This window comes from Protobothrops mucrosquamatus, unplaced genomic scaffold (assembly GCF_001527695.2).
Source record: "Protobothrops mucrosquamatus isolate PMUCROS unplaced genomic scaffold, P.Mucros_1.0 scaffold8550, whole genome shotgun sequence".
Classification (NCBI taxonomy): domain Eukaryota; kingdom Metazoa; phylum Chordata; class Lepidosauria; order Squamata; family Viperidae; genus Protobothrops; species Protobothrops mucrosquamatus.
The window spans coordinates 3,208-15,449 of NW_015394344.1; the positions used below are offsets into that span (position 1 = coordinate 3,208).

At 38.9% G+C, this 12,242-nt stretch overlaps 1 protein-coding gene across 1 annotated transcript in view; it reads left to right on the plus strand.

The window, feature by feature from the left end:
- Positions 1 to 1,652: 1,652 nt before the first annotated feature.
- The window catches only part of LOC107300810 (glutamate receptor ionotropic, delta-1-like), a gene marked incomplete at its 5' end in the record, with an annotated part of 19,192 nt that continues 8,602 nt past the window's right edge, over positions 1,653 to 12,242 (plus strand). Inside the window, 4 exons of the mRNA XM_029287044.1 lie at positions 1,653 to 1,848; positions 9,051 to 9,217; positions 10,209 to 10,449; positions 11,399 to 11,488. Of these exons, the coding sequence (XP_029142877.1) occupies positions 1,653 to 1,848; positions 9,051 to 9,217; positions 10,209 to 10,449; positions 11,399 to 11,488 (694 nt within the window). The remainder of the gene's footprint in view (positions 1,849 to 9,050; positions 9,218 to 10,208; positions 10,450 to 11,398; positions 11,489 to 12,242) is intronic.

A 12,242-nucleotide genomic window follows, 5' to 3' on the forward strand; every position in this document is an offset into this window, starting at 1 on the left:
CTAAACTAAGAATGGAAACCTTTCGTAGACTACAAGTTAACACATACATTTGTACCACATCGAAAAATTGGGTTTCTCCATGCGCAGAGTACATATTTCAATTTTATGGGATGTCTAAATCTCAAGAATATAGGTTGAATTTACTGTTCTTATCACACCATGCAGTTAGTTATAGTGTGCTGACTACAAGTGTGGATATCCATGCTTATCTTATTGCTTAATAGCAGTTTTCAGGTCTCTACAATGATAAAATACCTTCAGTGATTCATCCTTAACTAACGATATGCTGGAAAATTATAATTTCCATCACATTTGAAATCCTTTGCTGTGCTGTACTTTTTTTTTATTCTCGCTTCCTTTTTGATGTTTATATATCCTCTTTAAATTGTCTAATAATAAAGTACAAAAAAGAAAATCTAAGCCACTCAGCTGCAGAGATTAAATCTACAAAGCACTGAGTTACACAACAGGGGAGCCTACCTCAGGGGTAGGAAACCTGTGGATACCTTTTCCATAGTTAACCCTGACCCTTTTTTCTCTTTCCAGTCTGATCTTTTTGACCACGACTACTTAAAAGTGTTGGTACGCTTGCCAACTTCTTCGGTCCAGGAAATCTAGCAAAACTACAGCGAGTTTGGTTCTAGCGGTAAAGGTCCCAGCCTAGAAAATGAGGGATCACGCGTTCTAGTCCCACCTTATGTGTGAAAGCCATTTGCGTGACTTTAAGCCAGTCCCTCTCTCTCTCGGTCAAATTCACTTCACAGGGCTTTTGTTGTGGAGCAAATAGGAGGAGGAAAGGGTTTGGGACACGTCCATTGGTTTGAGTTGTTTGTAAAAATAATAAAGGCAGGATACAAATAAATAAATAAATATAAAGAGCGCAATGCACAGTTTTGCTGCTGTAGGGAAAATAGGATGAGGAAGATGGGTCAGATATGTTCACTGCTTTGAATTATTTGTAAAAAATAATAAAATTGGGATACAAATAAAAATAAACAAGTAATACAAACAAAGCTATATTCTGCAGCAGGCTTATCACATTAAATCAACACATACAAGAAGATCTATACACAAAGTCTGCCAAATAGAAGAACTTGAAAAATTATCTTCATTGAGATAGACCAGGGGTAGGCAACCTTGGCTCAGAGGCTGCACTCAACCATCTGGAAAGGGAAGATGCCAATGATCTACCTCGGGGGTAGGCAACCTTGGCTCTTTGATGACTTGTGGACTTCAACTCCCAGAATTCCTGAGCCAGCATGGCTCAGCTTGGAAACATCTCCCTTTCCCCTCAGCGTGGCTGGCTCAGGAATTCTGGGAGTTGAAGTCCACGAGTCATAAAAGAGCCAAGGTTGCCTACCCCTGAGGTAGACCCTTGCCATCTTCCCTTCCCAGATGGTTGAGTGCAGCCTCTGATCACTAGAATTTTCTCATGGTTGCCCTGTCTTCTTGCCCAACAAAAAGACAGGACAACACTTCTTTTAATTAGAAAAAAAGGGAGGGGGAATCAAATGAAAACAAGTGGTATTATTGATTACGGGAGTTGTGATATTTTCTTCCTGCGGAAAACCAGAACCTTTTTTTTTTCCAGCCCATAAAGCCAACGTCTTTCCCCTCCTTCCAATAATCCTTCGATTCCTCTTGTGTTTCAGAACGTTTCAGGACCTTTCCAAGCAAATGGACATCTCTTATGGCACAGTCAGAGATTCAGCCGTTTATGAGTACTTCAGAGCGAAAGGCACCAACCCTTTAGAGCAAGACAGCACTTTTGCTGAGATGTGGAAGACCATCAGTAAGAACAACGGAGCCGATAACTGCGTAGCAAACCCTTCGGAAGGTATCAGGAAGGTAAGACGCATGCAGGATTTAGGTCTTCGATATTTTCATCCAAAATAATACAAATCCCTTTGATGCTGTGCAAAAAAAATAGTCAGAGATTAATTCTTGGGAGTAGAGATTGATCTTAATAATTAGGATTATTATTAAATATATTTGCCACCTGTCTCGCCATGGGGTTACTCTAGATCAGTGGTTCCCAATCTTTTCTATACCCCGTACCCCCTAGAACGCTTCGGATATATTCTTGCACCTCTTACAAAAGTTCAAAATGAATTATGCATCTACACTATAATAGAAGAGGGATTCTAACAGAAGAGCAACAAAGATGATCAGGGGACTGGGGGCTAAAACATATAAGGAACGGCTGCTGGAATTGGGTATGTCTAGTTTAATGAAGAGAAGGACGAGGGGGGACATGATAGCAGTCTTCCAATCTCTCAGGGGCTGCCCCAAAGAAGAGGGAGTCAAGCTATTTTCCAAGGCACCTGAAGGCAGGACAAGAAGCCACGGATGGAAACTAACCAAGGAGAGAAGCAACCTAGAACTAAGGAGAAACTTCCTGACAGTGAGAACAATTAACCAGTGGAACAACCTGCCTCCAGAAGCGGTGAATGCTCCAACACTGGAAGTTTTTAAGAAGAGACTGGACAGCCATTTGTCCGAAATGGTATAGGGTTTCCTGCCTGAGTAGGGGGTTGGACTCGATGACCTCCAAGGTCCCTTCCAACTTTATTATTATTATTATTATTATTATTATTATTATTATTATTATTATTATTATTATTATTATTATTATTATTATTATTATTATTATTATTATTATTATTATTATTATTATTAACCCAAGTTGTTGCACTCCCTGGAATATTGTCTTGCACCCCTGGTTGGGAAACCCTGCTCTAGATGGCTCACAACAATGAAAAAAATAAAGAAAAAGGAAGTTTAAACAAAGCGAAAGTAAAATAATAGAACAATAAAACAAAGTAAAAAAACCCAAAGAAAATACATCAATATGACTAGTAAAAAAATGGGGGGGTGGAGTCTGCTGTCAATCTAGCAGCCATAATAATAATAATAATTGCAGTACTCTAAATCATTGCAACAATTGTTTTCTCAAGCCATGGACCATTTATTACAAATTATTTGTAACCATTTGTTTACTCAAAATCACCTTATGGTTGGCAGCATGCTGTAGCCTTTCCAGAGATTTATCCAAGCATGTATCATGGTCAGTAGCCTGCCTGTTGTAGTAATGGTTGCAAATAAAAATCAACTTATGTTAGAAATGTTGGAAAAAGAAACATGCACCAAGAAATGTTGGTTCTTTTCCTCTCTTCCTTCCCAAAGCTTGGGCTTTTTGCAGGAATGAAAACATTCAGAGTTGCATTTTGACACATCGCGATCAGAGGGAAAGTCCCGGGACATGTTTACTTGATCAATTAGGTTGTCAATCAAACAGGAAGACAGGGCTGGGAATGCCAGACAGTGTGGAAACGGGATAGTGGAAATGAGAATTTCCACTTAGCCTCACAAATAAGCACAAATTTTCAGTGACAGACAATCTGGGCAACTGTGTAGAGTGATAAGGCACATCTGGCTTTGCAGTTACAGCAGGAAGCTGAAAGGTGTGAGCTGATTGCAGAAAATGTAGAAATTCTACAATTGAGTGCAGGTGATCCACAATGACCCTTTCCGGAGCCCCTGTCTATCGTCTTAAACTCCTATTAAGTGTTGGTGCTCCTTGCCAACCTTATAATCTTGTACATGTAGCAAATTTTAATATATCTATCTGCCCTCTGCAAAGTGCTGCAGTATAAAAAATAAATCTGAAAAACCTGCTGCCTGTAAATTTAGAAATCCTTTATTCTGTATGCCAAGAGTTCGTAGCAGAAACATTTTTATACTTCCGTTTTGTTTTGTTGTTTTTTTGTCTTCCCTCTCTCTCTCTCTCTAGATAATTAGAATTGGGAAGAACGCTTAGAGAAAAATGAACGGCAAGCCAAATTTATGCACAGCATAACACATACCGGTTATTGGATAGATTTTTGAGAGGGGAAAGGAATCAGACAGTCAGTGGTGTTCTGCCATTTTTTTTTGCAAGAATTCCTTGTTTCCAACTGTACTTCAACAGCTGTATCAATCTCATATTACATTTGAAAAAAATGTGACTTTTTTTTAAAAAAAGCTCTCGTCTCTTGTTACCCATTTTAACTTCCTCTGTAATGCTTCCCTGTATTGTAGCTGTTTCTGGGATGCAATTAAGCAGATTTCTGTTTAACCTTTGTGCACATTGAAAACAACCTTTCTAATGTATGAAGGGCTGATAGCACAATATCAAGATTCTGCCCATCATTTTTTCCCAGTCTTAAACTCCATCAAGAGTGGTTTGCCTCCGTTACCATGCCTTTCACCCCTGATCTTGTAATGTGTCAATCCATTTAGTTCAACCACTCCCTTAAAGATCTGTTTTTCACAGAACCATGGTACCTATCAATGTCGCTTTGTGTGATTGCAGTGATTTCCCCTGGAAATCCAAAGAAGTTTTGCCTGGGGGCGGATCCCAGATTTGCTTTAGGCAAAGTTTCAATGGCAAGTCTAATCTTTCTAGCCCAAAATGAATAATAAAGACGGTGCGACCGACTCTTCAAATCACAGGGCGAGCTACTAGCATTCCTAACACTCTGATAATCATTTGCATGTATTCAGCGAGCGAATAGTACGTGATCAGATTCCATATTTAGAAAATGTCGCTTGCAAGACATTGTCTGCATGGGTTCTCCTTGGGAAAGAAAAGTGAGTGGGAACATTCAAATACTTGTTGAAAGTGTTCTGCCTCGTAAATTTGATTCTTGCGCCATTGAATTCAGTTAGAATCCTCCCTTGACCTTAAATAGCTTTAGAGCACACCTTTGTATAACTGCATTTCCTGATCCGTTCATTTGCAGATCTGAAGTCCTGCCATCAAACATTTAAATTATTATTTTTTTCTCACTGTGGCATTGTCATTTTTTGCTTCTCTAAATACTGGGAAATAAGTAAGAACTAGGCAGATTTTAGTTGAACGTAGGCGCTATTTGTACATTTCCATGTAATTGTTTATTGAAATTCATTTTTGGTACATATGCCAAGCTGTATGTGTTGACAAAGCATTCCTTTCCCGATGTGTGGTGTACACACAACAATGCATGCATAACAGCACAGCAAAGGGAAATATGCCCCCTTAGAGTAGAGGAGAAAAAAGTCAAATAACAAGGTTGTGCAGACATGGTCCAACATGCTCCAGAAATCTTCTGTCACCAGATCATCTGGAGACAGATCATTTCCAACTTGGCCCAAGGTCCAGAGTCTCATTTGGAAAATACCAAGTGTTGCTTTCAATGGGAGAAATCTCATAGTTGTGTTTAAAAAAATATGCATACAATTGTGGTTTTTTTCCCCTTGGAAAAAGAGCTCAGGGTTTAATTGCTACAATGAAATAAGCACCTTTTAAAAGGCCTTTTAAAAAAACCTTTCATACGTTTGGATATGTTTGCACTGAAGATTATTCTGTTATAAGATTGTGTACTTCATATGATCCCAGTGTAACAGTTTGTTCCTACAGAGGGAGGGGGGAACCACCATCCTTTTCCAGAATAATATCTTGACTACATCTACATCCTGCCTGTGATTTTTGTTTTGAGAATTTAGCAGAATTTAGCAGTATCATAATTATGCTTTCCAAACTCCATTATGCTCACAGTGAGCTTCATGTCTCCATCCTCTTACTCTCTAAGAAGCTTATGGTTTCATTTGAAAAAAAAAGCCATTTGGAGTAAGACAACTGATGGTGATCTAATGAGGAGATCCCTCTGATGGATTAAAACCTTCTCATCTATTCAGGTAGATGGCAAACTGTATTCGTTTACTTGGAAACACATTTGAGTTCAGATTTTAGTTGAGCTAGTTGCGTATCCTTACAACCACTGAGAGCAAAGGAGAACCAGTTTTTATTTCAAAGTAACACCACAAAAATAGAAAACAGGATATCTGAATCCTACTCCTTATATTACTTACTAAAAATGTAGTAGGTTGGGTGCTTTTGAATTTTTTTTCAAATATAATTTTAGTTAAAGTAACCTGGGTCTATATTTTCCAAGGATTTTTGTGTTGTTTGCGCAGCTTTTGTCTAACATGCCAACTTGTGTAACATGCTGGATCTTGGGAAGTGGCTGAGGATCCACTTCCCACATGTCTTGTGTCAAACGCAGAAAATTTTAGCTTCCTTTTTTCAAATTATGCTAATAAAATATGCTACGAAATACGTTTACTGAATGAATAAGTAGGCCATTAAGAAGCCTGTGCGACTATTTAGCATTTCTCTATTATGTCAGATAAATGAACTCATACATTTTCATAAGTGTATAAAACAAGACCCTTTTTATAAGGCAAACATCAATTTATTATAGATATTTATTTAGCATTAATGTTTCACTATCATCTTGGCAAACAGTTTAAAAAAAAAACCTTTAGACCATTTAGCAAACTGTTGAAGAATAAGAAGGCTATCTAAATTTAGATACCGATACTGTCAAACTAAATCTGATTGTTAGACCTAATTTGTCTTGATTGTCTGATTGTGGTCCTAATGTGTAACATTCATGTTGTAAATGTCATCCTTTGTAGCTTTTATTTTTTTCATGTCTGGAAACTGTGGTTTTTCAGACCAAAGCCATTTTCCCTTTAGAAAATGGAAGAGAAGATGTATTTCTTTAGATGGAAAAAAAATCATGGACTATTTACTGAAGCTTCTTATAGTAGACTATGTGATATATTTTTTAACATGACTCATGGTGCTGTTTTATAGGCTGCATATGTGTGTGGAGACTTTTCATAAAAGCAAGGGGAATGCACAGAGCTTCTAATGTTTCTGGAATCTAAGAGGGAACCATTTTATCTTCACTTAGCATCCATTAGCCTTGAAAACATGGACATTCTTAAAACCTACTTGTGAACATGGTGTCTTCATAGGATGGAAAGGCTTGTCAAGGTGAATTGATGCCCTGGTATTGATCAATAAGTGGACTGGAAATCTCAAAATAGCCACTCAGTGTTTGTTTAGGATTTCTGTTTTCTGTATATGAGACAGGAAAAAGAAATAAAACGAGGATGCATGAATGTCTCCTTCCTATCTGCTTTTGACTTGCTGCAGTGCAGTGGAAACTTTAAAACAAAGTGTAGATTCCTACTCAGACCAAACATTTCTGGATATTCCAGAGAGAATGCTTCTTTCCACTTACAACTCAGTTGGCATTATTGCCATGCCTGAGCAGTGCAAAAAAACATGCAAATATTGAGAAGATCAAGGATATTATATTTTCATGTTTTAGATGATAATGGCTGTTATTTATTTAAATTACTAGTAGACCCTACCATGTAAACTCTTAATTCATTAAATACTTGTAATGATTGTGGTGTTCAATAAAAAAGTACAAAGTGGTGTGGTATCATAGCATTGTTTCACATCTTATAAAAGAGGACAGGAGAACTTATTTAGTGATTGTTATTTTCAGCAGTACTGTAGCTACCTGGTTAAAGTAGCATCTTTTCTCAGTTTCTGATAAAAAATACTCAGTGCCTAAATTCAAAGAAAAAGAGACCCTTGTGCTTATGATGACGCACTCTTTAAGAATTCACTTAAAATTCAAGGTCCCAAGGCCCAGGCTGAAAAAATACATAAAACTTTTGTTTAATACCTTGGAAGTCTGCATTTATGATTCCTCATTTATTTGCATTAGAATCTCCAGACCATCTGTTCCTGTGCGCTTTGCACATTCACTAGAGAGTTAACAACATATTACTTAAATGCATTAGGAAGTCAATGATTATTTTAACCAAGCGAAGTGATCTTTTTTCCCTTTCCTCATGAATTCCCATCCAGAGACATTTCTTACATATTAAGATAGCAGAAATTATTTACATTTGTTACAAACATACAGCCTGCAGGCACTGTTTAGAATCCCAATTAAGGCTGACATTTGCAGATGAGCTGTGTAGGTGTGTACTAATATAAGCCAATATTAGCCAAATGAATCTAGTGGGAAAATACAGTTTTTTTGCCTCTGCCATGACATTCGGTGAAGGCTTTCTGTAACAGCTTACCGCTTCTCGAATTTCTGATAATGAAAACATGCTATTTGTTTGAAATAAAAACTGGTTTCAGGCTTTATTATGATGAGCTGTTTTACTTCGTAGCGTTAAGGTAATCCATCAACTTTAATTAAAGGCTGCATTATGTTACCACGTTCATTAAGGTAGATATCTTTTTGTGCCTTCCATTTTTCTATTCTTTCCAAGAATTGGAGAATGAATTCCAAACCCGAGGCGAGATGGGCGGCAAATAAACCTAATAATATTGTTAAGTAATTAAACTTTACAGAATTTCTAAGCCAGCATTTGGGAAGAGCTTCTGTGAAGCTGTAATGGGATTCGAGAATGACCTTGGAAATATTGCCTAGAGCATAATCTGATAAGAGAGGGTGAGCCCACAGCTGCATAACAGACAGAGGAAGAATCTTAAAAGGGATCCAGCCTATCTTACCAGGCGCTAAAAAGAAATGGTGGGAGATTTGTACTTTCAGACTTGTAAGATTCTGTTAATGTAGCCTTGCAATAAAATAGAATTAGCTCATTTTGTCGGGTTTTCTGTCTGGCCTACTTGAGATGCTGGCAGATGTTTAGGGACAGTTTATGTAATCTGAATAAATCTCCCTTTTGCTTAGCCAGGGAGAATCCTTGCTCTGTCTTTCCAGTCATCAGCTGGTAACATTGCATTGTGCCGCACTACATTACAAGATTAGGATTGGCAAGACTAGACATATTGGGTCCTTAAAATAAAAAAAATAACCATCTAAAAGAGGCGTATCTTCCCGATGTTTGCCAATCAGACTGGGGCAATCAGCTTTAGAAGAGAGGGGAAGAGAACCATGGGGTTTTGAACTCTTCCTAGAACTTAGATAACACATCCAAAATCTTATATGTAAGCTGATTTGGAGGAAGATCTCTCAGGACAGGAGAAAAAAATGATTTTTGAGCACTGGAGTCCGAGAACTTGAGGAAAACTTGAGAATTGGAGAGCTTTTGGATGCTAACTGGTGTGGATCGGTTCTGAAAGGGCAGGCTTGGATGTACGTGACTTATTTTTCAAAGTTATTTTCTATTATCTTTTTTTGCAGGCCAAGAAAGGCAACTATGCATTCCTGTGGGATGTGGCTGTGATAGAATACGCAGCCTTGACAGACGATGAGTGCTCTGTGACCGTGATTGGAAATAGCGTCAGTAGCAAAGGGTACGGGCTGGCTCTCCAACATGGCAGCCCATACAGGGATCTCTTCTCGCAAAGGTAATGGATTAAGAGCAAAAGCAAAGATTGAGTATCCTTTATAAACAGCACCTCTGTGTAGCTAAGCTGTGTCCTTTGTTGCTCCTGTAATGCCACGACTGAGAGCTCTAAGAATAACAGTCATGCACCATTAGTGGTGGTGTATGATCTACTCTTGGTCAGCTGGCATAGTGAATTGTTAGATGCAATGTTTGCTTCAGCACTACACCATGACTCGCAAAGTTGATCAAAATTGTTTCTCAAAACTGCATCATTTGATATCAAATGGGTCATTATATCCATAAATAACGTGACAAGCAATTCTATAAAAATCTCAAAATATGTCCCCACATCTTGCAGAGCTATGGGTAACCTTGCTACACTTCTGGGTGATCCTGAACCAATCTGTCAACATCACCCTAGAGCTGTTCTACTGTTCCTCATAAGCAAACTGGTTTCCTTCATAAACAACCAAAGAATGGGGTATCAACCTTCCTCATGTCCTCAAAAAAAAACCAAAAAAAAACCAGGACTTCTAATCATTGCTCTAGCAAATTAAAATTAAAAAATAATTGCATCTAAACGGGAACTCCTGCTTAGAGGACATTCCTTGCTTGGTTGACTTTTATGATTATAGATGTATCGTTGTGTACTGCCAAAAGTTCTAAGAACCAGTAGAATTTGCACACCCATCTATGGGGTTCGCTTCAGAAACAGGCAGAGATCATGGATAGGTTTCAAGAGTCAAAGTCAAAAGAATTGTGTCTTAACAACATGGTTCTCCAAAGCCACCTGTACCTCTACCAGCATTGATTATAGTAACATATTTTTTTAACCCAAACCAATATTAGGATGCCTGCATCCAACTGTCCAACATTTTTATCTTATATTAACCATGCAAAGAAAAACCATTTTACATTTCATGCCAATTTTCAATTTTGACTTTTTCTGTTACCCACTGCTTTGTGTCAGCGTTCTCAGCTTCTGGTTTCTTCTGATCGAACTTCTACAGGATTCTAGAACTACAAGAAGCCGGGTACTTGGATGTCTTCAAGGAGAAATGGTGGCCACGGATGGGACGCTGTGACCTGAACAGCCACACCAATGCCCAGACGGATGGGAAAGCCTTGAAGTTGCACAGTTTTGCAGGGGTCTTCTGCATCTTAGCCATCGGCCTGCTCCTGGCCTGTCTGGTGGCCGCCCTTGAGTTGTGGTGGAGCAGCAACCGTTGTCATCAAGAAACACCGAAAGAGGTCCATAACTTTTATTCTTATCACAGCTACAGTAGTGGCCAAAATTGTGGAAACCTTTTGGGAAAAGTGTACAGTAGAAATGCCACCTTTGGTTAAGTTTTCACCAATTTTTCTTCTAATTTCTTTATAACTGTAGCCTTGTTCACTTCATAATACTATTTTGCATTGCTTTCTGGGTGACCTGTCAACTCTTTGCACCATGACTTTAATTTTATTAGGTTTTACAAGCTCACTAAATGAAAGAACACAAAAAAACCCAACCAACTTGATAGCCATCACATAACACACTGACAAATGTCCTCCTCTCAGCTTCAATACATGACATCAATAACTGAATCCTACTGTGACCTGATTGGCTCATTGCCAAAACAAGATGACACCCGATTGGCTCTCTAAGCACTCACGCTCATTGGCTACAATCGGATGAAGGAAAGCTACCTGAGATCAACCTGAGCAAGTTGTGCTTCCTTTTTCTGATTATTTGGCTATAATTTTTCATAGAACAAAGTACAGATAATTGAACAAACTTTGTTGCATTACGTTCTTGATTAAATTATCTTTCCGTTGATATATAATTTTATGGTACTACTCCCCCCAAAAGTGGTGTTATTAGCCATCAAACCTCAAAAATACACTTTTCCCAAAAGGTTTCCACAATTTTGGCCACTACTGTATGGAATAGGGAGTATAAAACATAGACCAAGGGGGAATAAGAGAAAAGAGGTCAAAATAGAGGCATGAAAGTGTTAGGTGCTCTCAGTGGATACTGGTGGAGACGAGGACGTTGAAATACAGGGTGGTCTTGTTGTTGTTGTTTTTTAAAAATATATTAAATAATGCCTGTTGTCTTCTTTTTTTCTTCTTTGAAATCCCATATGTTTGTGTCTTTATGGAAGGTGCCAAAATGTCAGCTCCGCCAACTAAAGTCCTGTATTTATTTATAGAGCAGATACAAGCTGGGAGGCAACAGTACCACAAACATTCCCGCATTGCCTCACCATTGTGCCTCAACCTTGCCATGGAGAGATCATCTTTAGGGGTAAGAGAGTAGCTCAGCTGCCCTGCCTTTGGCCCCTTCCTTGAGCATGAAAGCTTTAGAAGCACAGAAACAACTTATCTGGTTCTTTCCCACCTCTCCCCCCAAAAAGGAATCCCATACAAAGTCCTCATTTTTTTCTTAAACCGAGTGGTCAGTGGTCCAGGTTAGGATTTCCACTTGCATGCGTGTGTTTATGACAAAGCACTTGGGGGAAAAATGTTCAGAAAGGTGGTCCCCCTTTCTGGCCCCAGGACAACTAGCCTAAGATATTCCACTTTAGCTAGGAACTGCATCCAATCTGTTAAATCTATTGTATAACAAATGTTGTAATAATGTTGGCCAATGGTGTCATGGATTCCAAGCCGTTGCTTCCAGGGTTCAGGGGAAAGAAATAGCCCCATTGTTGTTGTTGTTAGTTGCGAAGTAGTGTCTGACCCATTGCGACCCCATGGACAATGTTCCTCCAGGCCTTCCTGTCCTCTACCATCTTCTGGAGTCCATTTAAGCTCACGCCTCCTGCTTCAGTGACTCCATCCAGCCACCTCATTCTCTGTTGTCCCCTTCTTCTATTGCCCTCAATCTTTCCCAGCATTAGGCTCTTCTCCAGTGAGTCCTTCCTTCTCATTAGGTGGCCAAAGTACTTGAGTTTCAACTTCAGGATCTGGCCTTCTAAAGAGCAGTCAGGGTTGATCTCCTCTAGGACTGACCGGTTTGATCGCCTTGCAGTCCAGGGGACTCGCAGGAGTCTTCTCCA